Source organism: Macaca thibetana, chromosome 9 (genome assembly GCF_024542745.1).
Source record: "Macaca thibetana thibetana isolate TM-01 chromosome 9, ASM2454274v1, whole genome shotgun sequence".
Lineage (NCBI taxonomy): Eukaryota > Metazoa > Chordata > Mammalia > Primates > Cercopithecidae > Macaca > Macaca thibetana.
Window position 1 is genome coordinate 90,748,811 of NC_065586.1, and position 25,449 is coordinate 90,774,259.

Genomic DNA, 25,449 nt, shown 5'->3' on the forward strand with positions numbered 1-25,449 from the left:
CCAACAATGGACTCATATCTAAACTATGCAAGCCCTTCACAATAGATTTGATATTGCCAAAGCACTTGGCATCATGAAGCTTCACAGAAATGCAAATTAAAACTACAGTAAGATATTATTACACACACATCGAAATGGTTAAAATGAAAAAAGACAATACACTAAGTGTTGGCAAGAAAGAGAAGCAGCTGGCACTCTCAGTACAATTGTAAATTTATTAAACCATTTGGATAATTCTTTGGCAGTCATTAATAAAACTGAACACATGCACATCCAGCAAGTATGCTCATAGTTACATCAACGGAAATCCTTATACTGGGATAACAATGTATTAGAGTAATAACAGCACTATTCACAATAACCACAAACTATAATCAACTCAAAAGTCCGTAACAACACAATGAAAAGATAAATTTTGGAATTGTTATGAAATGAACACTCTAAAGTAACCCTAAGTTACATACTGCTATTTGTGATAACATGAATGAATCTCACAAGCAAAATAAAGTGAAAATACTAGATACTTGGCTGGGCACAGTGACTCACGCCTGCAATCCCAGCACTTTGGGAGGCCGAGGAGGGTGAATCACCTGACATCGGGAGTTCAAGACCAGCCTGACCAACATGGAGAAACCCCATCTCTACTAAAAAATATAAAATTAGCTGGGCATGGTGGTGCATGCCTGTAATCCCAGCTACTTGGGAGGTTGAGGTAGGAGAATCGCTTGAACCCGAGAGGTGGAGGTTGCAGTGAGCTGAGATTGCGCCATTGCACTCCAGCCTGGGCAACAAGATTGAGACTCCATCTCAAAACAACAACAACAACAACAACAATAACAACAACAATAACAAACCCAGAAAAAGAAAATACTAGATACCAAAAACTACATAATATGATTCCATTAATATTAAGTTCACAAACAGGCAACACTAACCTATGGCATAATACTGGAGTTATATAGTGAGAGAGGAAGGTAGGAGGAGACATAAAGGGGCTTCTGGGGTCCTGGCAGAATTATTTTTCTTGACCTGTGTGTTGTTTACACAGATATATTCAGTTCATGATGGTTCATTGAACTATATAGAGTTAGGATGTTTCTAACATTCTATTTGTATATTACACTCCATTGAAAAGGTTTATTTAGAAAGAAGTTGTTTGCGTTCACAATTCCACTGAAGCTGAGGTTTGCATTACTCTGCCACAGTGGAGGGTTCAGCCAGATGCCCTCCTGACCATCCATTTGGGCAATGATAGGAAATCTCTGCAATGTGAGAAGCACTGAACTGGGAATTAAAACCTGGATTCTAAAAACAAAGATTATGGACTGATGCACTGGCAACACTTCACCTCACTTATTCACCAATTCCTCATTTCTAATAATACAGTAGGGATTAGGCTAGTGGATCTCTGAGACTCCTTCTGTCTCTAATTATCTATATTTCTTTCATTCTTTGAAAGGACCAGGCAGAAGTCTCAACAGAAAGGAGGAACAGAGACCCATTTTTCAAGAAATAAAATGATTGCTTTAAAGAGAGCCATTGAGATCATTTTATCTAAAACAAAGTAGTGCACTTCTTTTAGAGTTTAGAGCTATGTGAACCAAGCAGTAAAATAACTGTTTCTCTTTGTCTCAGATAAATTATTCACCAAAATCTCGACTGACTCAAATTCTAAAGGTTACAAAACCACACCCTAATTGTAATCAACCTATGTTGCAACTGTTGAGTTGGTTAATGTGTATTGGAAAGTCACTGATTATCCTGAGTAATGAAATATTGCCCCATAGTACATGGTAAGTAAATGTTGGTGTTTCTGGTGGACTGAACTTCTTGTTTGGAGGGAATGATGTAAGAGTTAGGAGATAGGGTTCCAGCCTCGGCCCTGTCATCTTCAGTCTCTGTGTCCTTGAACAAAATACTGAATCTCCAAGGCCCAGCTTCCTTATCTCTAGAGTGGGAATAATTTTACCATAGGCAAGGGTAATTGAGAGGATCAAAAAGGTTATGATGGGTATGAAAATTCTCTGTAAATTGTCAGAATCCCTGTAAACATGTTTGATAAAACATTGTTGATATGGGATCTTGACAAAGCTTGAATTTTCCTTATTGCAATTAGAAATAACTGCACGAATCCAGTATTATTTCCAATAGCCAAGATATGGAAATGACCTAAGTGTTCATGGACAAATAAATGGATGAAGAAATGGTAGTGCATATTTACATACTCAGTGGAATATTTTTTAAACTTAAAAAGGAGATATTGCCTTTTTCATCAACCTGGAATGAACCTGGAGGATATTATGCTAAGTGACATAAGCCAGGTACGGAGGAAAAAAGATTGCATGATTTCATCTATATGAAGAATCTTTTAAAAGTCAAATACATAGAAACAGAGAGTGGAATGGCGGTTACCAAAAGTGGAAGGGGGAGGAAATGGAAAAAAGTGCATCAAAGAGCCCAAATTTGTGGTTAGATTGGATGAATAACTCTAAAGATCTAATAAACAGCAAGAGCACTATAGTTAATACTCTATCCTGAAAATCTGCTAAAAGAGTAGATTTTAGGTGCTTATACCACAAAAAAGAAGGTAATTATAGAATTGATGAATATGTAAACTTTTTTAACTATAGTAATAATTCTACTCTATATATGTCTACCAAACAATGGTTTATAGCTTAAATATATACAATAGAAATAAAGTAAACAAATAACTGTGCTAGTCATTTAGAATACCACAATGATATCTTTACAGAATATGCGTTTGTACAAGCATTGCCATTAGTGATCCAGAAATGTATGTATCATGTGATATATAGAGCCTCATGAGCACTAAATGTCATATCCTGTTCAGGTCTGCACAACTGTGTTTGTTCTGTGCTGTGGCTCTGTTTAATGATTTCCCTACCTCCCATTCACCACTGAAGCACATCCTGTTGTTCTGCCTATAATTCCCCTTCCTTGCTATGCAATATTTCATTCCATTATTTCTGACACAGACAGACCAAAAAAGCAACAGAAATAGCTGTGTCTGCAGGCAACTGGGAGGTGAAGAAGCCATAGTTTCTGAGCTCTTACCCACTAAATTCTCTGAGATTGACTCTTTCCTCAGTTACACTGAGTAGGTTTCACCTCTGCAGTGATGGAGAGGGGAGAAACCCTAGTTTTTACTTCTTCTCTTGAGAATGTACAGCCCATTTTTTGTGAACAGTGTGGTGTACATTCAGAGTGACAAATGGTTTTAGGATTTATTTAATTTTGCTAAAACTGTTCTCAAGGCAGTTCTGGTGCAAATGATAAAGCACCACAGTGGGCATCAGAAGATCTCAGTTCAAATCCCAGCCTCCCATTTATGAGCTGTGGGACACTGAATAGGTCATCTCTTCTCCTAGAGTCTCCCTTTTCCCATTTGAAAAATATGAAATAATCTTCTCAGCTGTCCAGTGTTTTCCAGGGGGTTTAATGGAAAAAGGTGTGTCTGTGTACTTAGCTAGTTAATTGATAATCTGTTTAGCCATTTAAGATGAGTGACATTGTCCGCTGTTTTATGTTTAGGCAGCTGTAATGTTAGTACTACACTGAAATATTTCAAAAGGATTTCATTTTCAAGGAAAATGTTCTAGTGTTTGAGAAAGCATTATAGTGTTGCAGTCTTGCTGACCTTTAGCTCAGCTAGGTCCGAGTTGTTGTCTCATGCAGGAAGAATTAGGCACACAGACACCAGAGAGTGAGTGGAGTAGAATTTATTAAGTGAAAGGAAAACTCTCAGCAAAGAGAGGCCCTGAAAGCAGGTTGCGGATTGCCACTTCACAGTTGAATACCAGGCCTTTTATAGAAAAGCTGATGAGGCTGGGATCCTTTTTTGCATAAGGCGTGCATTGCTGGTGTTTCCACCCCTTCCTTCCATTGTGCATGTGGGCTTAGTCTAAGCCACTCCATATTGATTTATTTCCCTTACTGTGCATGTGTTAGAAAATGGAATTTTCCACTGCGGGCATATTTAGGCAAGCTCCCTGTGCAAGTTCCCTTATCTGCACAAAACATCTAGTGTAAGTACTTGGGGTTTGTGTGGATTGGGTGATGACCTGGAAGGGTTGGAGGTTCTCTGGTTGGAGGTTCTCTTCCCTTACTGCCTGCCTAAAGCAGGCTGGCTACCTCGTCTCAATAGGATAAATATTATTGTGCATACAAGGGATATAATACACAGATTGCCCTCAAAGTCGTATTTCCAACTGGTCATCAATCTAAGAATCCAAAATTTTGAATAATTTTTTGATGAAATAATTTACTTTATTGATTCTCAATTTTGGCTGCACAGTGGAACCACCTGTGGTGTTTAAAAAAACCTAGGCCTGGCCAGGCACACTGGCTCACGCCTATAATCCCAGCACTTTAGGAGGCCTAGGCAGATGGATCACCTGAGGTCAGAAGTTTGAGACCAGCCTGACCAACATGGTGAAACCCCATCTCTACTAAAAATAAAAAATTAGCCATATGTCTTGGCACATGCCTGTAATCCCAGCTACGCTGGAAGCTGAGGCAGGTGAATCTCTTGAACCCAGGAGGCGGAGGCTACGGTGAGCTGATATCGCACCATTGCACTCCAGCCTGGGCAACAAGAGCGAACTCCATCTAAAAACAAACAAACAAACACCTGGGCCCTGCTTCAGCAGAATCTCCAGGATGGGGCACTGGAAAGGAGAATAAGAAAGAAGAACACCTTATTTTTAGCTTTTTCAGTGAGCCAGTGTTCATTCAGAAGAGATTAAAGTGCTTATTGCTGACTGGTCGCAGTCAGAGTTAGAATCGCAGGTGGATTAACAGGGAGTATCATAAAAGCCTTGAAGTGAAAGCCCACAGTTGTCTTATTACGAAAAGAAACCTTCAATGGATCCAGCTGTGGCTCTGGTGCTCTGTCTCTCCTGTTTGTTTCTCCTTTCACTCTGGAGACAGAGCTCTGGAAGAGGGAGGCTTCCGTCTGGCCCCACTCCTCTCCCGATTATTGGAATATCCTGTGGTTAGATGTTAAGGACATGAGCAAATCCTTAACCAATGCAAGTATGCTTTATGCTCCTCTAATAATGTACAAGGTGTATTTAACCTCACGATTCTTAAAGTTTTTATTTTATTTTTAAGTGATAAATGAAAATTGTATATATTAACGGGGTACAGTATTACATTTTGACACATGTATACATTGTGAATTGATCATATCAGGGTAATTAGAATATCCATCATCTCAAATATTTGTCATTTCTTTGTAGTGAGAACATTTAAAATCCTCTCTTTTTTAGCTGTTTTGAAATATACATAATAATAGCCAATCTAAGAGTTGTGATGTGATATCTCATTGTGGTTTTAATTTGCATTTCTCTGATGATTAAATTTGTTGAGTATTTAAAAAATATATCTATTGACTTTTTGTGTGTCTTCTCTTGAAAAATGTCTACTCAAATCATTTGCCCATTTCACTAACTTATTTATTTATTTATTTATTTATTTATTTATTTATTTATTTATTTTTAGAGATAGGGTTTTGTTCTGTTGCCTAGGCTGGAGTGTAGTGATGGGATCATGGCTCACTGTAGCCTTGAGCTCCTGGGCTCAAGCCATCCTCCCACTTTAGTCCCCCAAGTAGTTGGGACTACAGGTGCATGCCACCATGCCTGTATAATTTTTTAGTATTTTGTAGAAATGTGGTCTCATTGTGTTTTCCAGGCTGGTCTTCAATTCTTGGACTCAAGTAATCCACCCACCTTGGTTTCTCAAAGTGCTGGGATTATAGGCTTGAGTCATTGCACTTGACCCCACTGCTCATTTTAAGTAGAATTATTCATTTTCTTGTTATTTAGTAAGCTGAGTTTCTATACATTTTGTATATTAGTCCCTATGTCTGATTTGCAAATATTTTCTCCCAATCCGTAGATTTTCTCTTGACTCTATGACTTGTTTCCTTTGCCATGCAGAAGCTTTTTAGGTTGTCAGAATCTCATTTGTCTGCTTTTGCTTTCATTGCCTGTGCTTTTAGGATCATATCCAATAAATCTTTGCCTAGACCAATGACATGGAGTTTTTCTCAGGTCTTATGCTTAAGACTTTCATTCATTTTGAATTAATTCTTGTATAAGGTGAGATTACAGTTCACTTTTATTCTTTTGCATATGAATATCCAGTTTTCCCAACACCCTTTGCTGAAGAGTGCTTTCCCCATTGTATGTTCTTGGCACCTTTGTCAAAAATCAATTGACTATAGATGTGTGGGCTTATTTCATGGATTTCTATCCTTTTCCTTTAATTAATGTGTCTGTTTTTATGCCAGTGCTATGCTGTTTTGCTTACTATAGCTTTGTAACATATTTTGCAATTCAATAGTGTGATGCCTCCAGCTTTATTCTTTTTAGTTAAGATTGCTTCGGCTATTTGGGGTCTTTTGTGGTTCCATACACATTTTGAGGTTTTTTTTCTGTTTCTGTAAAAAATGAGATAAAACTTTTGATAGGGATTGCACTGAATCTGTATATTGCTTTGGGTAGTATGGACATTTTACCACTATTAGTTTTCCCAATCCACGAACATGGGATATTTTTGCATTTATTTGTGTCATCTTCAATTTCTTTCATCAGTGATTTGTAGTTTTCAGTATATAGATGTTTCTCTTCCTTGGTTAAATTTTTTCTTAAGTATTTTATTTTTTGATGCTACTGTAAATGGATTGTTCTCTTAATTTCTTTTTCAGGTTGTTTGTTGTTAGTGTATAGAAATGCCACTGATTTTTGCATGTTGATTTTGTATCCTGAAAGTTTACTGAATTTATCAATTCTTGCATTTTTGTACTGAAGTTTTCAGGATTTTCTAGATGTAAGATTATGCCATCAAGAAATAGACAATTTCACTTCATCCTTTCCTATATGAATGCATCCTTTTCTATGTGAATATTCCTATATGAATATTTTCTTTCTTTAGTCTAATTGCTCTTACTAGGACTTCCAGTACTCTCTTGAATAGAAATAGTCAGAGGGAGCATTCTTGTCTTATTTCTGATCTTACAGGAAAAGCTTTTAGCTTTTCAGTGTTAAATATAATGTTAACTGTGGGCTTGTCATATATAACTGTTAATGTCACATAGAGCCTTCTGTATTACTGGAGGCCAGTTATTAAGCTTATGTGTTATATTAAATGAACATTCCTCAACATACTTCCTGTATTACTAGAGGCCAATAATTAAAATATGTTATTGTAAAGCAAATACTTCTTGTGGAGTATTTTTTTTTCTTTTGTGTGTCATTGTCAAAAATAGTGGAATAAAATAATGCATTTTACCAGAAAAGAAACTTTTTAAGTTGTAAGGTAGAATCAAAATGATAAAGGCCTGCTGCTTTTCTTTGCTTCACAGTCATTTGCTATAATTTTTTTTGCCTGAAGGAAAATGGTAATGGAAGAGTTTTGTGATTAGAGATTTTATTTGAGAAGTCAGTCAATATATATACTATGTATTTTGCTTATATAAGCCATGATGATTAAACTTCTTAAAAAAGCAAATCATACTTGATGTTAAAGAAATATCTGTGAGTTCATCATAAACATAAATGAACAAAAGCAAGAATTAACTAGTCGGGGCCATCTGGGTGGTAACAGAATATTTATAGCCACTGTACAAAACTGCCATCTGTGACCTATGAGTGTACAGTGTGGAAAACATTGTTACACCGTGAGATGCCACGTGTCCTGTTACTATCTCTGTTGGATTCACTCTCTTTCTGTGGTGATTATACCAGTGGATCTCAAAGTGGGCTGGGCAATAGAATCATTTGGGTGATTTAAAAAGATGTAGATTTTTTAGTATAGATGACAGGACACCTGCATCAGGATCGCTATGGGAGGACTTTGCAGGGGATCCTGAAGCAGTGTCCCAAAGGCTGATTATTCATCAAAATATGGACATTGGGAGCTGAAAAATTGCTCAGGCATCACAGGTTGACTAAGCAGGCTTCAAATTTGGACCTTCTGTTTATCAGTTGTGGGACACTGACAATGAATTTGAAATTCTTTAAAATTAATCTGTCTTATCTGTAAAATAAACAAATCTAGCTCAAAGTGTTGATGTGATGATTAAGTGTAATAACCCGCATACTAATTTCTTGGGCCACTGCCTGGCATATTAAAGGCACTGTATATGTGCACCTAAAACAATAATCATCATCTTTATGTAAAATCCACAAATATTTGAAGCTGTATTTGATGGAATAATCATATCAATATGATAATAATATCAGTCTGAATCACAGAAGATATATAGACCAAATACTGACTTTTGCTGCTATTTGAACCTCCTTTTCTATGTTCAGTTCTCAAAAGTCTATGGCCCTGTGTTCACTGTATATTTTGGCTTGGAGCCCATTGTGGTGTTACAAGGATATGAAGCAGTGAAGGAGACCCTGATTGATCATGGAGAGGAGTTTTCAGGAAAAGGTAATTTCCTACTGGCTGAAAAAGTTAATAAAGGACTTGGTAAATATGCATGTATCGTGTGTATGTGTACATGTGTATGTATTGGGCAGTGGTTATAGGGATGGGGAGGATGGAAAACAGAGGCTTGAAGAGCTCCTGGAACAGAACTTGACCCAACCACGTGGCTGCCAAGTGTCAGCTCTGTTTTCCTTCTTTGGGATCTCCCTCCTAGTTTCTGTTTTCTGTTCTGTTAGGAATCCTTTTCAGCAATGGAAAGAGATGGAAGGAGATCCGGCGTTTCTCCCTCATGACTCTGCAGAATTTTAGGATGGGAAAAGGAGCATTGAGGACCGTGCTCAAGAGGAAGCCCACTGCCTTGTGGAGGAGTTGAGAAAAACCAATGGTGGATGACTTTTTTTTCCCCCAAAAATGTTTTCTAAAATTTATTTTAATTTATTTTTAAATTGATGCGTAACCTTTATACATACTTATGGGGTACGTGTAATATTTTGTTACATGCACAGAATGCGTGATGATCAAGTTAGGGTGTTTAGGATGTGCATCACGTTGAGCATTTATCATTTCTATATGTTGAGAACACTTCAAGACTTGTGTTCTAGCTATCTTGAAATATGAAATACTCTGACATTAACAGACTGGATCTTCCCTAATGACATCTCTGGAAACCTCCTAAGGGCAGCCAGATCTTTCATGATAGGCAGTAGTTGTCAGTCCTCATATGGAGGGGGGAAGTTTGAAGCTGAGAGCCAAGGAAGCTTTTGTGCACCTATGCTTGTTGTGTTTGTACACAATGACTATGCATATGGTGTGAGTATAAAAGGCTCATTTAATCCTATTCTCTCCCAGGCTTAGTTTGTTTTCAAATCATTACAGCATGAATTTAGAAGGTTTTGTCTCATTTTTTCAAATTATTAAAGAGCAATGTTATTCCCATAGTGCAAATGTGTCCCTAGAATGTTTCACTAGGGAATACTAGTCACACAGACATAGTGGGAATGACTTCGTATTTTTTTTTTATTGTTATACTTTAATTTCTAGAGTACATGTGCACAACGTGCAGGTTTGTTACATATATATACATGTGCCATGTTGGTGTGCTGCACCCATTAACTCATTATTTACATTAGGTATATCTCCTAATGCTATCCCTCCCCCCTACCCCTTCCCCACAATAGGACTCAGCGTGTCATGCTCCCCTTCCTGTGTCCAAGTGATCTCATTGTTCAATTCCCACCTATGAGTGAGAACATGTGGTATTTGGTTTTCTGTTCTTGTGATAGTTTGCTGAGAATGATGGTTTCCAGCTGAATCCATGTCCCTACAAAGGACATGAACTCATCCTTTTTTATGGCTGCATAGTATTCCATGGTGTATATGTGCCACATTTTCTTAATCCAGTCTGTCACTGATGGACATTTGGGTTGATTCCAAGTCTTTGCTATTGTGAATAGTGCCGCAATAAACATACGTGTGCATGTGTCTCTATAGCAGCACAACTTATAATCCTTTGAGTATATCCCCAACAATGGGATGGCTGGGTCAAGCAGTATTTCTCGTTCAAGATCCTCGAGGAATCGCCACACTGGCTTGCACAATTGTTGAACTAGTTTACAGTCCCACCAACAGTGTAAAAGTGTTCCTATTTCTCCATCTCCAGCACCTGTTGTTTCTGATTTTTTAATGATTGCCATTCTAACTATTGTGAGATGGCATCTCATTGTGCTTTTGATTTGCATTTCTCTGAGGGCGAGTGATGATGAGCACTTTTTCATGTGTCCATTGGCTGTATGAATGTCTTCTTTTGAGAAGTGTCTGTTCATATCCTTTGCCCACTTTTTGATGGGGTTGTTTGTTTTTTTCTTGTAAATTTGATTGACTTCTTTATAGGTTCTGGATATTAGCCCTTTGTCAGATGAGTAGATTGCGAAAATTTTCTCCCGTTCTGTAGGTTGTCTGTTCACTCTGATGGTAGTTTCTTTTGCTGTGCAGAAGCTCTTTAGTTTAATTAGATCCCATTTGTCAATTTTGGCTTTTGTTGCCATTGTTTTTGGTGTTTTAGACATGAAGTCCTTGCCCATGCCTATGTCCTGAATGCTATTTCCTAGGTTTTCTTCAAGGGTTTTTATGGTTTTAGGTCTAACATTTAAGTCTCTAATCCATCTCGAATTAATTTTCGTATAAGAAGTAAGGAAAGGATCCAGTTTCAGCTTTCTACTTATGGCTAGCCAATTTTTTCAGCACCATTTATTAAATAGGGAATCTTTTCCCCATTTCTAGTTTTTGTCAGGTTTGTCAAAGATCAGATGGCTGTAGATGTGTGGTATTATTTCTGAGGGCTCTGTTCTGTTCCATTGGTCTATATCTCTGTTTTGGTACCAGTACCATGCTGTTTTGGTTACTGTAGCCTTGTAGTATAGTTTGAAGTCAGGTAGCATGATGCATCCAGCTTTGTTCTTTTGGCTTAGAAATGTCTTGGCAATGTGGGGTCTTTTGTGGTTCCATATGAACTTTAAAGCAGTTTTCTCCAATTCTGTGAAGAAAGTCATTGGTAGCTTAATGTGGATGGCACTGAATCTATAAATTACCATGGGCAGTATGGCCATTTTCACAATATTGATTCTTGCTATCCATGAGCACGGTATGTTCTTCCATTTGTTTGTGTCCTCTTTTATTTCACTGAGCAGTGGTTTGTAGTTCTGCTTTATATCCCTTGTAAGTTGGATTCCTAGGTATTTTATTCTCTTTGAAGCAATTGTGAATGGGAGTTCATTCATGATTTGGCTCTCTGTTTGTCTGTTACTGGTGAATAAGAATGTTTGTGATTTTTGCACATTGATTCTGTATCCTGAGACCTTGCTGAAGTTGCTTATCAGCTTAAGGAGATTTTGGGCTGAGACAATGGGTTTTCTAAATATACAATCATGTCATCTGCAAATAGGGACAATTTGACTTCTTCTTTTCCTAACTGAATACCCTTGATTTCTTTCTCTTGCCTGATTGCCCTAGCCAGAACTTCCAACACTATGTTGAATAGGAGTGGCGAGAGAGGGCATCCCTGTCTTGTGCCAGTTTTCAAAGGGAATGCTGCTAGTTTTTGCCCATTCAGTATGATATTGGCTGTGGATTTGTCATAAATAGCTCTTATTATTTTGAGATATGTTCCATCAATATGGAATTTATTGAGAGTTTTTATCATGAAGGGCTGTTGAATTTTATCAAAGACCTTTTCTGCATCTATTGGGATAATCATGTGGTTTTTGTCTTTGGTACTGTTTATATGCTGGATTATGTTTATTGATTTGCATATGTTGAACCAACCTTGCATCCCAGGGATGAAGCCCACTTGATCATGGTGAATAAGCTTTTTGATGTGCTGCTGGATTCAGTTTGCCAGTATTTTATTGAGGATTTTTGCATGTTCATCAGGGATATTGGTCTAAAATTCTCTTTTTTGGTCGTATCTCTGTCAGCCTTTGGTATCAGGATGATCTTGGCCTCATAAAATGAGTCAGGGAGGATTTCCTCTTTTTCTATTGATTGGAATAGTTTCAGAAGGAATAGTACCAACTCCTCCTTGTACCTCTGGTAGAATTCGTCTGTGAATCTGACTGGTCCTGGACTTTTTTTGGTTGGTAGGCTATTAATTATTGCCTCAATTTCCTACCCTGCTATTGGTCTATCCAGGGTTTCAACTTCTTCCTGGTTTAGTCTTAGGAGAGTGTAAGTGTCCAGGAAATTATCCATTTCTTCTAGGTTTTCTAGTTTATTTGCATAGAGGTGTTTGTAATATTCTCTGATGGTAGTTTGCATTTCTTTGTGGTTGGTGGTGATATCCCCTTTATCATTTTTTATTGTATCTATTTCATTCTTCTCTCTTTTCTTCTTTGTTAGTCTTGCTAGTGGTCTATTAATTTTGTTGATCTTTTCAAAAAACCAGCTCCTGGATTCATTGATTTTTTAAGAGTTTTTTTTTTTGTGTCTCTATCTCCTTCAGTTCTGCTCTGATCTTAGTTATTTCTTGCCTTCTGCTAGCTTTTGAATGTGTTTGCTCCTGTTTCTCTAGTTCTTTTAATTGTGATGTTAGGGTGTCAACTTTAGATCTTTCCTGCTTTCTCTTGTGGGCATTTAGTGCTATAAATTTCTCTCTACACACTGCTTTAAATGTGTCCCAGACATTCTGGTATGTTGTATCTTTGTTCTCATTGGTTTCAAAGAACATGTTAATTTCTGCCTTCATTTTGTTTTGTACCCAGTAGTCACTCAGGAGCAGGTTGGTCAGTTTCCATGTAGTTGAGGGGATTTGATTGAGTTTCTTAGTGCTGAGATCTTGTGTAATTGCACTGTGGTCTGAAAGACAGTTTGTTATAATTTCTGTTCTTTTACATTTGCTGAGGTGTGCTTTACTTCCAACTATATGGTCAATTTTGGAATAAGTGCAATGTGGTGCTGAGAAGAATGTATATTCTGTTGATTTGGGGTGGAGAGTTCTGTAGATGTCTATTAGGTCTGCTTGGTGCAGAGTTGAGTTCAATTCCTGGATATCCTTGTTAACTTTCTGTCTCGTTGATCTGTCTAATGTTGACAGTGGAGTGTTAAAGTCTCCCATTATTATTGTATGGGAGTCTAAGTCTCTTTGTAAGTCTCTAAGGACTTGCTTTATGAATCTGGGTGCTCCTGTATTGGGTGCATATATATTTAGGTTAGTTAGCTCTTCCTGATGAATTGATCCCTTTACCATTATGTAATGGCCTTCTTTGTCTCTTTTGATCTTTGATGGTTTAAAGTCTGTTTTATCAGAGACTAGTATTGCAACCCATGCCTTTTTTTGTTTTCCATTTGCTTGGTAAATCTTCCTCCATCCCTTTATTTTGAGCCTATGTGTGTCTGCATGTGAGATGGGTTTCCTGAATACAGCAAACTGATGGGTCTTGACTCTTTATCCAATTTGCCAGTCTGTGTCTTTTCATTGGACCATTTAGTCCATTTACATTTAAGGTTACTATTGTTATGTGTTAACTTGATCCTGTCAGTATGATATTAGCTGGTTATTTTGCTCGCTAGTTGATGCTGTCTCTTCCTAGCATCGATGAACTTTACATTTTGACATATTTTTGCAGTGGCTGGTACCTGTTGTTCCTTTCCATGTTTAGTGCTTCCTTCAGGATCCCTTGTAGGGCAGGCCTGGTGGTGACAAAATCTCTAAACATTTGCTTGTCTGTAAAGGATTTTATTTCTCCTTCACTTATGAAACTTAGTTTGGCTGGATGTGAAATTCTGGGTTGAAAATTCTTTTCTCTAATAATGTTGAATATTGGCCCCCACTCTCTTCTGGCTTGGAGAGTTTCTGCCGAGAGATCTGCTGTTAGTCTGATGGGCTTCCCTTTGTGTGTAACTCGACCTTTCTCTCTGGCTGCTCTTAACATTTTTTCCTTCACTTCAACTTTGGTGAATCTGGCAATTATGTGTCTTGGAGTTGCTCTTCTCGAGGAGTATCTTTGTGGCATTCCCTGTATTTCCTGAATTTGAATGTTGGCCTGACTTACTAGGTTGGGGAAATTCTCCTGGATGATATCCTGCAGAGTGTTTTCCAACTTAGTTCCATTTTCCCCATCACTTTCAGGCCCACCAATCAGACATAGATTTGGTCTTTTCACATAATCCCATACTTCTTACAGGCTTTGTTCATTTCTTTTTACTCTTTTTTCTCCACACTTCTCTTCTCGCTTCATTTCATTCATTTGATCCTCAATCGCTGATACTCTTTCTTCCAGTTGATCGAGTCGGTTACTGAAGCTTGTGCATTTGTTACATATTTCTCGTGTTATGGTTTTCATCTCTATCAGTTCTTTTAAGATCTTCTCTGCATTGATTATTCTAGTTATCCATTCATCCATTCTTTTTTCAAGGTTTTTAGTTTCTTTGAGCTGGTTATGTAGTTCCTCCTTTAGCTCTGAGTAGTTTGATCGACTGAAGCCTTTTTCTCTCAACTTGTCAAAGTCGTTCTCCGTCCAGCTTTGTTCTGTTGCTGGTGATGAGCTGTGTTCCTTTGGAGGGGGAGATGCGCTCTGATTTTTTAATTTCCAGCTTTTCTGCACTGCTTTTCCCCCATCTTTGTGGTTTTATCTGCCTTTGGTCTTTGATGATGGTGACGTACTGATGGGGTTTTGGTGTGGGTGTCCTTTCTGTTTGTTAGTTTTCCTTCTAACAGCCAGGACCCTCAGTCGTAGGTCTGTTGGAGTTTGCTTGAGTTCCACTCCAGACCCTGTTTGCCTGGGTATCAGCAGCAGAGGCTGCAGAAGATAGAATATTGCTGAACAGCGGGTATTGCTGTCTGATTCTCATTCTGGAGGCTTCATCTCAGCTTCCAGACTTCTTTATAGCTTTTGGGCATGGAATGACTTCTTTATAGCTTTTGGGCATGGAACAAGTGACATGTAGTTTCATTTGGTTGGTCTATATTTGTACAGTCAGCCTCAGTAACATGTCTTGGGGTTTCTCCTAAGGTCTATGTCTACAATTTCTACCATAATGATGCTTATCTATGGTTTTAAGAAACTAGGCATCTTTAGTGTAGCTTTTATCAATTTTAATTTCCCTGTTAATTAAGAACTAATTAAAATTATCAGCTGGTGTTATTTAAAGTTAGTATTTACTGTAATGTTTTATTTATTTTAAATAAATATATGGTATAGCATAATCTTTCAATTTAAACAAATGCCAAATTTTGAAATATTTTTTAAAATAAATTTTAAGTATTATTAATAACTATTTACCTTACCTTCCCTAGTTGTACATTAACTCTGTATTCAGCTTTCTTAATATTTTCCTTCATCTTTATTTGTGTATTAATCATGTTTTTATTTTCTATATTTTTATGATGCTTAACATCTTGGGGATTTTGTGGTCCTAGAAGGGACTGACCCTCTCAAAGTCAGACTGTTCTTAGACAGCGAATATCTTGTCCACAGCATGTCTTTGATTTACAAAGCAAACTCTCCAGAGCCAGAGCCCCATCCACCTTCCTTATCAAACTCTCACACATGAATCCAATACAGTTGTCCCTCCTTATCCGCAAGACATTGGTTCTAGGACTCCTCTTGGATACCAAAATCCACATATGCTCAAGTCCCTTATACATGGCATAATATTTGCCATATATTGGAGAATGTTGACAGTATTTTTTATAATGTTTCCCAATATTAGAGAATATTGACAAGAAAAAAAGGTCTGTACATGTTCTGCACAGATGCTTGTTTTTGCTCTGAATATTTTTGATTTGGGGTTGGTTGAATCCATGATACACCATGGATACAGAGTGTTGACTGTATTCTCCTTGTCTTAAATCATTACAGGGCCAGTTATGGGATAACTATGGACCACCCCTATATCCCAGAGCCCACAGAAATTTTTCAAACTATCTATTCCCAGGCTTACTCAGTCAACTCACCCTATATTACCCATTTCTTCCTGTGAAAACCCCAATGAAAGCTCAGTCCTATGGTTTCTTTTTTCTCTTGCTGCCTCCTGAACAACCCTGGTACTTCCCCATGTGGCTCCCCACACCCTCAACGTGGTGTGGAGTGCCCCTCATCGAACTGTGAGCAATGAACTATCTTTTCAAGGGCAGTCTGTTTTGGGGCAACCTGATCTGTTTACCTCGCCAAATCTAAATAGAAACAAAATCCTCAGTGAATATTAAAACAATTGGATTTGGGATTAAAAGTTTATCCTCTCCCCATCCCAGTTGGACTCACCTATAAAGTTCTTGTCATAATGAGTCTGATTTTCAGTTTGGATTACAAATTACCCTGATTTTTATTATCTCCCTGATATAGTTTGGATGTGTGTTCCCATTTAAATCTCAAACTGAAATGTAATCCCCCATGTCGGAGATGGGGCCTGATGAGAAGTGATTGGATCATGGGGGTAGATTTTTCATGAATAGTTTATCACCATCCCTTTTGGAACTGTCCTCATGACACTGAATGAGTTTTCATGAAATCTAGTTGTTTAAAAGTGTGTAGCACTTCCTGCCTCCCTCTTTTGCTTCGGCTTTTGTGCTTCTGAGTGCAAGCTCCTGCTTTGCCTTCCGCCATGATGGTAAGCTTCCAGAACAACTCCAGATACCAGCATCATGCTTCCTGTACGGCCTGCAGAACTGTGAGCCAATTAAAACTCTTTTCTTATAAATTACCTAGTCTCAGGTATTTCTTTATAACAGTTTAAGAATAGCCTAATATACTCCCCCAAGTGAAGTGAAAGATCAGGAACCAGATTTTCACTATGAATATCATGTGCGTGTGCATGCACAAATACACTCGTGTGCATACATGTGCACTCGCGCTCACACACACACACACACACAGATCTCAAACTAATAATCCTAAATTAACCACTGCCTTCCAGACTAGAATAAAAGATTTTCTGAAAACTTATTGCCCTGGCAGGTTTCACCTGAAAAGAAGCCTGGCATAGGAGCAGTTAACTAAACAGAGTCCTATGATTTAATTCCCCATCATTACTGTACAATATTTTTGTACAAGTCACTCTTAATTACATTTATGACAGTCTCACATGTAAAGTTCATTCATGATTTGATTACAACAATTTTATTTAAAAATTGCCCACAAATAACCACTTTCCTCTCTATCAATTTATTGATTTATAAAATGATGGAATTACCTAAATGATGATCAAATTTAAAAATTTGTAATAATGTAAGGTATTTTTGATGGCTAGATAAAACAATAACCTAGGATTCTGTAAGAAGTCAGGCTTTGTTCAAATAAATTGAAGATAGTAAGAAGTCAGGCTTTGTTCAAATAAATTGAAGATAGTGCCTGGTGATAATAGACATCATTTCTTAGAGCAGGAAATTCTTTTTTTTCTTTCAATATTGAAATAAAGAAATGAAAGGACTCCATTTATCAATTTAATTTTTCTGTCTGCCTTATCTATAATTTAAGCTTGAAATGAAAGTCTCCTGTTTACTTTTATTTTAGGCAAACCAATCCATCTTCTTATTTGTGCTCATTTGTGTTAGTCTTTTTTCTTGTATAACACAGACGACTTTTGCTTTTTAACATTTGTTCCATCAACCTGAATTTTCCCATACTCTTTCTCTCTTTAGTCTCCCCCTCTGCTGGTTCTACACACAGTTGCTTCAACTATTCATTATATAGAAGAGATTTTCTGGTTACTATTTTCTCCCTTCCTAAGCCAATTGTCTACATGCTTTCCAGATAGATGTTATTCTCCACTAATAACTTGAAAGATTAGGTGCTTTTAAATGTGGCCTCTTTAAATTTTTTCTTTTTCTCTTCAAAATAACAGACATCATGGGTCAGAACTGGGTAAAGAAAGGCAGTGAGGTAAATGCAGTATTTGGAAAACCATTATTAAACAAGCTAGGGTGGAAAGATTAATTCAATTTTAAGGGAAAATTGATGTATTAAATTTCAATATGCTGTAGTTTGTGTTGATAAGAGAATTTCTGGGTAGATACTGGTTTAGAGTTTCTAAAATTACTTTTTCCTGTTATGAAAGACAAAGTGTTTTATAGGTACATTTTAATGGTAATTTAAAATATTTCCAATCCTTTAGCCTCACCTTGTGATCCCACATTCATCCTGGGCTGTGCTCCTTGCAATGTGATCTGCTCTGTTGTTTTCTATAATCGATTTGATTATAAAGATTACAGATTTCTTAACTTGATGAAAAGATTCAATGAAAACCTCAGGATTCTGAGCTTCCCATGGATCCTGGTGAGATCAAGAACTTCTCTTCCTGAGATATATATGTGTTATTTTATCAGACAGATGAAAATTTTTGTAATTTTTAAAAATTATACTTGGGCAGGGTTGTAGTGACTCATGCCTGAAATCCCAGCACTTTGGGAGGCTAAGGCAGGTGGTTCACAAGGTCAGGAGATTGGGACTATCCTGGCTAACACGTTGAAACCCCGTTTCTACTGAAAATACAAAAAAATTAGCCGGGCCTGGCAGCATGCACCTGTAGTCCCAGCTGCTGTGGAGGCTGAGGCAGGAGAATGGCTTGAACCCAGGAAATGAAACTTGCAGTGAGCTGAGGTCACACCACTGCACTCCAGCCTGGGCAACAGAGCAAGACTCTGTCCTCCACCGCAAAAAAATTATACTTTAAGTTCTGGGATATGTGTGCAGAATGGACAGGTTTGTCACATAGGTATATGTTAGGAACAAGCCCCCCCAAATCTGGCCATAAACAGGCCCCAAAACTGGCCATAAACAAAATCTCTGCAGCACTGTGACATGTTCATGATGGCCATAACACCCACGCTGGAAGGTTGTGGGTTTACCGGAATGAGGGCAAGGAACTCCTGGCCAACCCAGGGCAGAAAACTGCTCAAAGGCATTCTTAAGCCACAAACAGCATGAGCGATCTGTGCCTTAAGGACATGCTCCTGCTGCAGTTAACTAGCCCAACCTATTACTTTAATTTGGCCCATCCCTTCATTTCTCATAAGGGATACTTTTAGGTAACTTCATATCTATAGAAACAATGCTAACGACTGGCTTGCTGTTAATAAATACATGGGTAAATCTCTGTTCAAGGCTCTTAGCTCTGAAGGCTGTGAGACCCTGATTTCCCACTTCACACCTCTATATTTCTGTGTGAGTGTCTTTAATTCCTCTAGTGCCACAGGGTTAGGGTCTCCCCAACAGAGCTGCTCTCGGCAAGTGGCATCCATCATGGGGGCTTGAATCCAGGTCGAAGGATCACTGGAGCGACGGTTGGAGAACATGGACACCCGAGTATTCTTAAAGCAATCCCCTTGGTGAGTAAGAAGGGGAGCTCGGAAGCATCAGGGTAAAAATGGGACAAGTGTGGGCTGTGGTTTGTTCCACCTTGGAACTTTTTCACACTGATAACGAGGAGGAAGGAGAGTATAATGAAGTAACAGAAGAGGTGACAGAGCAGGTTTGTTTGCCAGCTAAAGCTAAAGCAGCAAAGGAGGGAGAGGTTCATCCTTACCCTTCTGTATCCCCTCATTATTATTTTGAAGAAAAAGAGTGGCCTGACCCTCCAGATCTTTCTTTTCCAGAGGACACTGGGTGAAAAGTAGTTGCCCCAGTGACTGTTTGAGCAGTGCCTGCAGCTACCATTCTTAGTTCGATTCAGGCAGGAATTCAGCAAGTTAGACGAGAGGGTGACTTAGAGGCTTGGCAGTTCCCTGTTAGAATACACCCCCCAGATCCATAGGGAGATATTATAGCTACATTTGAGCCTTTTCCTTTTAAATTACTCAAAGAATTTAAACAAGCTATAAATGAGTATGGACCAGGTTCTCCGTTTGGAATGGGACTGTTAAAGAATGTTGCTGTTTCAAGTCAGATGATTCCTACTGACTGGGATGCGCTACTCGAGCTTGTCTAACTACTGCTCAGTTCTTACAATTTAAAACTTGGTGGGCAGATGAAGCTTCCATTCAGCCTGCTCACAATGCCCAGGCCCAACCTCAAATTAATATAACCGCAGACCAACTTTTGGAGGTTGGTGGCTGGGCTGGTTTAGATGCACAACTGATCATGCAGGATGATGCCATACAACAGCTTAGAGGAGTGTGCATTAGAGCTTGGGGGAAAAATCACTTCATGTGGAGAACAATACCCTTCCTTTAGTGCTATAAAACAGGGACCAAGAGAACCATATGTGAATTTTATAGGTCGGTTACAGGAGTCTCTTAAAAAGATGATTGCAGATTCGGCTGCTCAGGATATAGTCTTGCAGTTATTAGCTTTCGACAATGCTAATCCCGATTGCCAGGCTGCTCTGCAACCTATCAGAGGGAAAGCACATTTAGTTGATTATATCAAGGCCTGTGATGGTATCAGAGGTAATCTTCATAAAGCTGCTGTGTTGGCACAGGCAATGGCAGGACTGAGAGTGGATAAAGGAAATACTCTGTTTCCTGGAGCTTGCTTTAACTGTGGGAAGCATTGTCATACTAAAAAAGAATGTGGAAAAAATCAGCGAGTCAGGCCACCAGATAGGGAAAAAAGAAAACTGCTGAGCCTGAAATATATCCAACATGTAAAAAAGGAAAACATTGGGCTAATCAGTGTCACTCTAAGTTAGATAAAGATGGGAACCCGATTTCGGGAAATGCCATGAGGGGCCCGTCCTGAGCTCCGTTCTAAACTGGCGTTTCCAACTCAGGCCATTCCCTCACCCCCGTACAATGTCTGTCCCCCGCCACAGCCAGTAGTGCTGCAGTAGATTTATGCTGCATGAAAGCTGTGAGCCTTCTGCCTGGGGAACCCCTGCAAAAGGTCCCAACAGGAGTCTGTGGACCCTTGCCAGCAGGGACAATAGGATTACTTCTAGGCAGGTCTAGTTTAAATTTAAAAGGCATACAAATACATACAGGAGTCATTGATTCAGATTATAATGAGGAAATTCAAATTGTTATACCTACTTCTGTTCCCCAGAAAGCAGAGTCAGGAGAGAGTATAGCACAACTCCTGATTCTGTCTTATGTGGGAATAGGGAAAAGTAAAACTAAATGAACAGGAGGATTTGGAAGCACAGATAAACAAGGCAAAACAGTTTATTGGGTAAATCAAATTACTTATGAATGTCCTACCTGTGAAATAACTATTTCAGGGAAAGAAATTTAAAGGTTTGGCAGATACAGAAGTGGACATTTCAAACATTTCTCTGTAGCATTTGCCGTCCACGTGGCCAATTCAATCTGCTCAATTTAACATAGTTGAAGCTGGAAAAGCTGCTGAAGTATATCAAAGTAGTTACATTTTGCATTGTGAAGGGCCTGACGGACAACCTGGGACTATTCAACCAATTACAACTTCTGTACCTATAAATTTATGGGGGAGAGATTTATTGCAACAATGGGGAACACGAGTTCTAATTCCAGAACAATTATATAGCCATCAAAGTCAAAATAAGATTCATGTAATGGGGTATATTTCTGGTATTGGACTAGGAAAAAATTTGCAAGGTTTGAAAGAACTGCTTCAAGCAAAAGACAAAACTCCTGCCAAAGATTAGGATATCATTTTTCATGGCGGCCATTGTTAAGCCTCCAGAACCTATGCCTTTAAAATGGTTAACAGATAAGCCACTTTGGATAGAAAAATGGCTGCTAAGAGAAACTGGAGGCTTTAGGGAAATTAGTTACTAAACAATTAGAAAATGGGCATCCAGCTCCAACATTTTCCCCTTGGAATTCTCCAGTTTTCCTAATTAAGAAAAAAATCAGGTAAATGGAGAATGTTAACTGACTTAAGAGTCATCAATTCAGTTATACAACCTGTGGGAGCATTACAGCAAGGATTGCCTGCTCCTGCTATAATTCCAAATAATTGGCCTTTAATAGTCATAGATTTAAAAGGCTGTTTCTTTACTATCCCCTTAGCTGAGCAAGACTGTGAAGGGTTTGCATTTACAATTCCTGCAGTAAACAACCTGCAGCCTGCTAAGTGTTTTCATTGTTTTACTGACGGGTCTATTAATGGTAAAGCTTCTTATTCTGGATCAAAAGGTAAAGTTTTCCAGACATCCTATATTTCAACTCAAAAAGTGGAGCTTGTAGCTGTAATTGAGGTATTGACTGCTTTTAATATGCCTATTAATGTGATTTCTGATTCTTCATACGTGGTTTATTCCACAGAGTTAATAAAAAATGCTCAGTTATGATTTCATACAGATAAACAACTGATGACTTTATTTACCCAATTACAAACAGCAGTCAGGAGTAGAATGCACCCTTTTTACATCACTCACATTAGGGCTCATACACCTCTTCCAGGACCTTTGACTGAAGGGAATCAAATGGCTGATCGCCTAGTTGCTTAGCAACATCTACTGCTAGACATTTTCACAATTTAACCCATGTTAATGCCGCTGGTCTCAAACACAGATACAGCATTACCTGGAAAGAGGCTAAAGCTATTATACAGTGATGACCAACTTGCCAAATGGTACATACCTTATCTTTTACAGGAGTAGTTAATCCTTGAGGACTGGAACCTAACTCTCTTTGGCAAATGGATGTCACACATGTTCCCTTGTTTGGGAGACTAGCTTATTATGTACATGTATGTGTGCACACCTTTTCTCACTTTGTCTGGGCTACATGTCAATCAGGAGAGTCTTTTACATGTGTTAAATATCACCTTTTGCAGTGTTTTGTGGTGATGGGCATTCCAGCTTCTATTAAAACAGACAATGCCCAGGTTATACTAGCCAAGCTCTAGCTACATTTTTCTTTACGTGGAATATTAAACACATTACTGGTATCCCAAACAATTCTCAAGGACAAGTCATAGTGGAAAGAATGAATCTCTCCCTAAAACAGCAGTTGCAAAAGCAGAAGGGAGACAGAGAATATGGAACACCGCAGATGCAACTGAGTCTAGCATTATTAACTTTTGAGCCTTCCCAAAGGCCAGATGTTATCAGCAGCTGAACAGTGTCTACAGAAACCAGCTGCAAAGACAGAAGCAGAACAACTGATTTGGTGGAGAGATCCAATAACAAAAAGTTGGGAAATAGGTAAAATAATAACTTGGGGTAGAGATTATTCTTTTATTTCTCCAGGTCAAAATCAACAGCCAATTTGCATACCATCAAGACACCTAAAACCTTATCATGAGCCAGATGCTGAGGAAGAGATTCTGGGAGGATCCCAAGGACGCCCTGGTTGCAGCCATGTTGAGACTGATGCTAAGGAGGACCCCAAGAGTCACAAGTAACACCCATCGAACACAGCCACCCACCTGGGGACAGATTAAGAAGCTGTCACAGGTGGCAGAAGAAAACCTGAGGAAAGTGGGACAACCAATCACAATGAATAATTTAATGGTAGCTATGATAGTGGTTATCACTACTGCTGTGAGTATTCCTTCAATAGGGGCTGACACAGAGAACAATTATACTTATTGGGCATATTTATCAATCTTGGCTGGCAATAATGCCTGGATGGAATCACTCTATGACACAGTTACACATGCTTTCTGAACTCAGTATTTACCACAATAAATCTGCTCCTATAATTGAGGCATACCACCTCAATGTTTTTGAAATTATTGACATGGAAAAGTTTTTATATATTGTAGATAAAAGTCCCTTATCAGACGTTATTTAAAGATATTTTCTCCCATTTTGTCAAGTGTCTTTCACTTTCTTAACAGTGTCTTTGGAAATACAAGTTTTTATATTTTGTGAAATCCAGTTTATTTATTTATTTGCTTGGTTTCTTGCAATTTTTTTGTCATGTTTAAGAAATGATTACTTAGCCCAAAGCCACAAAGATTCACCCCAAGTTTTCTTCAAATGGTTTTACATTTTTAACTCTTACATTTCAGTCTAATATCCACTCTGAGTCAGTTTTTGATTATAGTGTGTGGTATGGGTACAACTTCATTCTTTGCATGTGCATATTCAGTTGTCCTAGTACCATTTGTTGAAAAGACTATTCATTCCCCATTGAGTGATTGTGGTATATTTGTTGAAAATCAGTTGACTACAAACACGAGGATTTATTTTTAGATTCTCAATTCTATTTCATTGATCTATATAGCTTTTTTAGGCCAGTATGACAGTACTTTCTTTTCGAGACAGGATCTCACTCTGGTTGCCTAGGCTGGAGTCGGGTGGCATGATCTTGGTTCACTGCAGCCTCTACCTCCTGGGCTCACGTGATTCTCCCCCCTCAGCCTCCTGAGTAGCTGGGATTACAGGCTTGTGCCACTATGGACAGCTATCTGATCGTGTTTTTAGAAGAGAGAAGGTTTCGCTATTTTGCCCTGGCTTGTCTCCAACTACTGACCTCAAGCAGTCTTTCCGCCACGGCCTCCCAGATTGCTGGGATTACAGGAGCGAAGCAAACACCCAGATAATGATAGCTTTTATGTAAGTTTTGAAATTGGAAAGTGTCAGTTCGCTAGTTTTGTTCTTTCCCAAGATTGTTTTGGTTCTTAACTATTTTGGTTATGTAAAGTTTCACATGAATTTTATGGTAATCTTGTCAATTTCTATTAAAAAGATAGCAAATATTTTGATACGGATCACTTTGAATCTGTAAATCAATTTGGGAAGTAATGCCATTTTAACAATATTAAGTGTTCCAGTAGATGAACATGGGATGTCTTTCCATTTATTTAGGTCTTTTTTAATTTCTTTCAACAATGTTTTGTATCAGCTAGCTTAATTTTGATAGGCTGTTTGTACATAACCACTGATTTTTCAAATTCACTTAAGAAGAAGGAAATATTAGTATTGGTTTGTAATTGCTCTACTCTCCTTCCTGACCTTGGTGTAATTTTGAGTTGATGAACTTAGAAAACTATGTTAAGTTGATGTCACCAATGGGCATGATGACTTTTTTCTAGCAAGCACATCTGCTGAGAGGATTAGGTTTGTCTTACTGTCATTGATTACATAATATTAGGCATGCCACGGGTCACATGGAAATTATAACAACCTTATTAAATTAATGCTGTTCCAGCAGATTGAATAGGAAGAAATCATTTGTTTGTATGTTAATTACTCCCTGTAATCAATATTTTAAACTGTTCTTTTTTGTGGTCAATTTTGTGTTACATATTTCCCTCATCTTTAACCAGCCTTAATTGCCTTGTGAAGTGCTTTGTTCTTCCACTCGCCATTTTATTATTAATGGCATAAACTGCATTTACTTTTTCACCAACCAAATAACTCAATTCATTCAGTCCCTTGTCCTAAGAATCTCCATTGCCCTTACTCTCTTCTTCATCCTGTATAGGTGGTTAATGTCCAAACTCTCTGTCTTCATGTCTATAGTGTCTTTTCAATTTCTATATTCTTATTCATTCCTGTGCTTGTTTACTAGATCAAGTTGTCTATTACTTCGCATCTGGAGTACAATAATGGTTGGCTCCATCTTGTCTTTGTCGATCTGTTCTCTTTCTCCATAATCTTGGATATGTTACCGTGTTATCT

At 38.2% G+C, this 25,449-nt stretch overlaps 2 protein-coding genes across 2 annotated transcripts in view; both read left to right on the plus strand.

Annotated features, from left to right (window-relative positions):
* The window catches only part of LOC126962034 (cytochrome P450 2C18), a 263,118-nt gene that overhangs the window by 213,040 nt on the left and 24,629 nt on the right, over positions 1–25,449 (plus strand). The window lies entirely within an intron of this gene.
* Positions 4,885–25,449, plus strand: part of LOC126962041 (cytochrome P450 2C18-like) — a 50,367-nt gene continuing 29,802 nt past the window's right edge. The window contains 6 exon segments of the mRNA XM_050802818.1: positions 4,885–4,999; positions 5,002–5,051; positions 8,343–8,505; positions 8,700–8,771; positions 8,774–8,848; positions 18,070–18,230. Of these exon segments, the coding sequence (XP_050658775.1) occupies positions 4,885–4,999; positions 5,002–5,051; positions 8,343–8,505; positions 8,700–8,771; positions 8,774–8,848; positions 18,070–18,230 (636 nt within the window).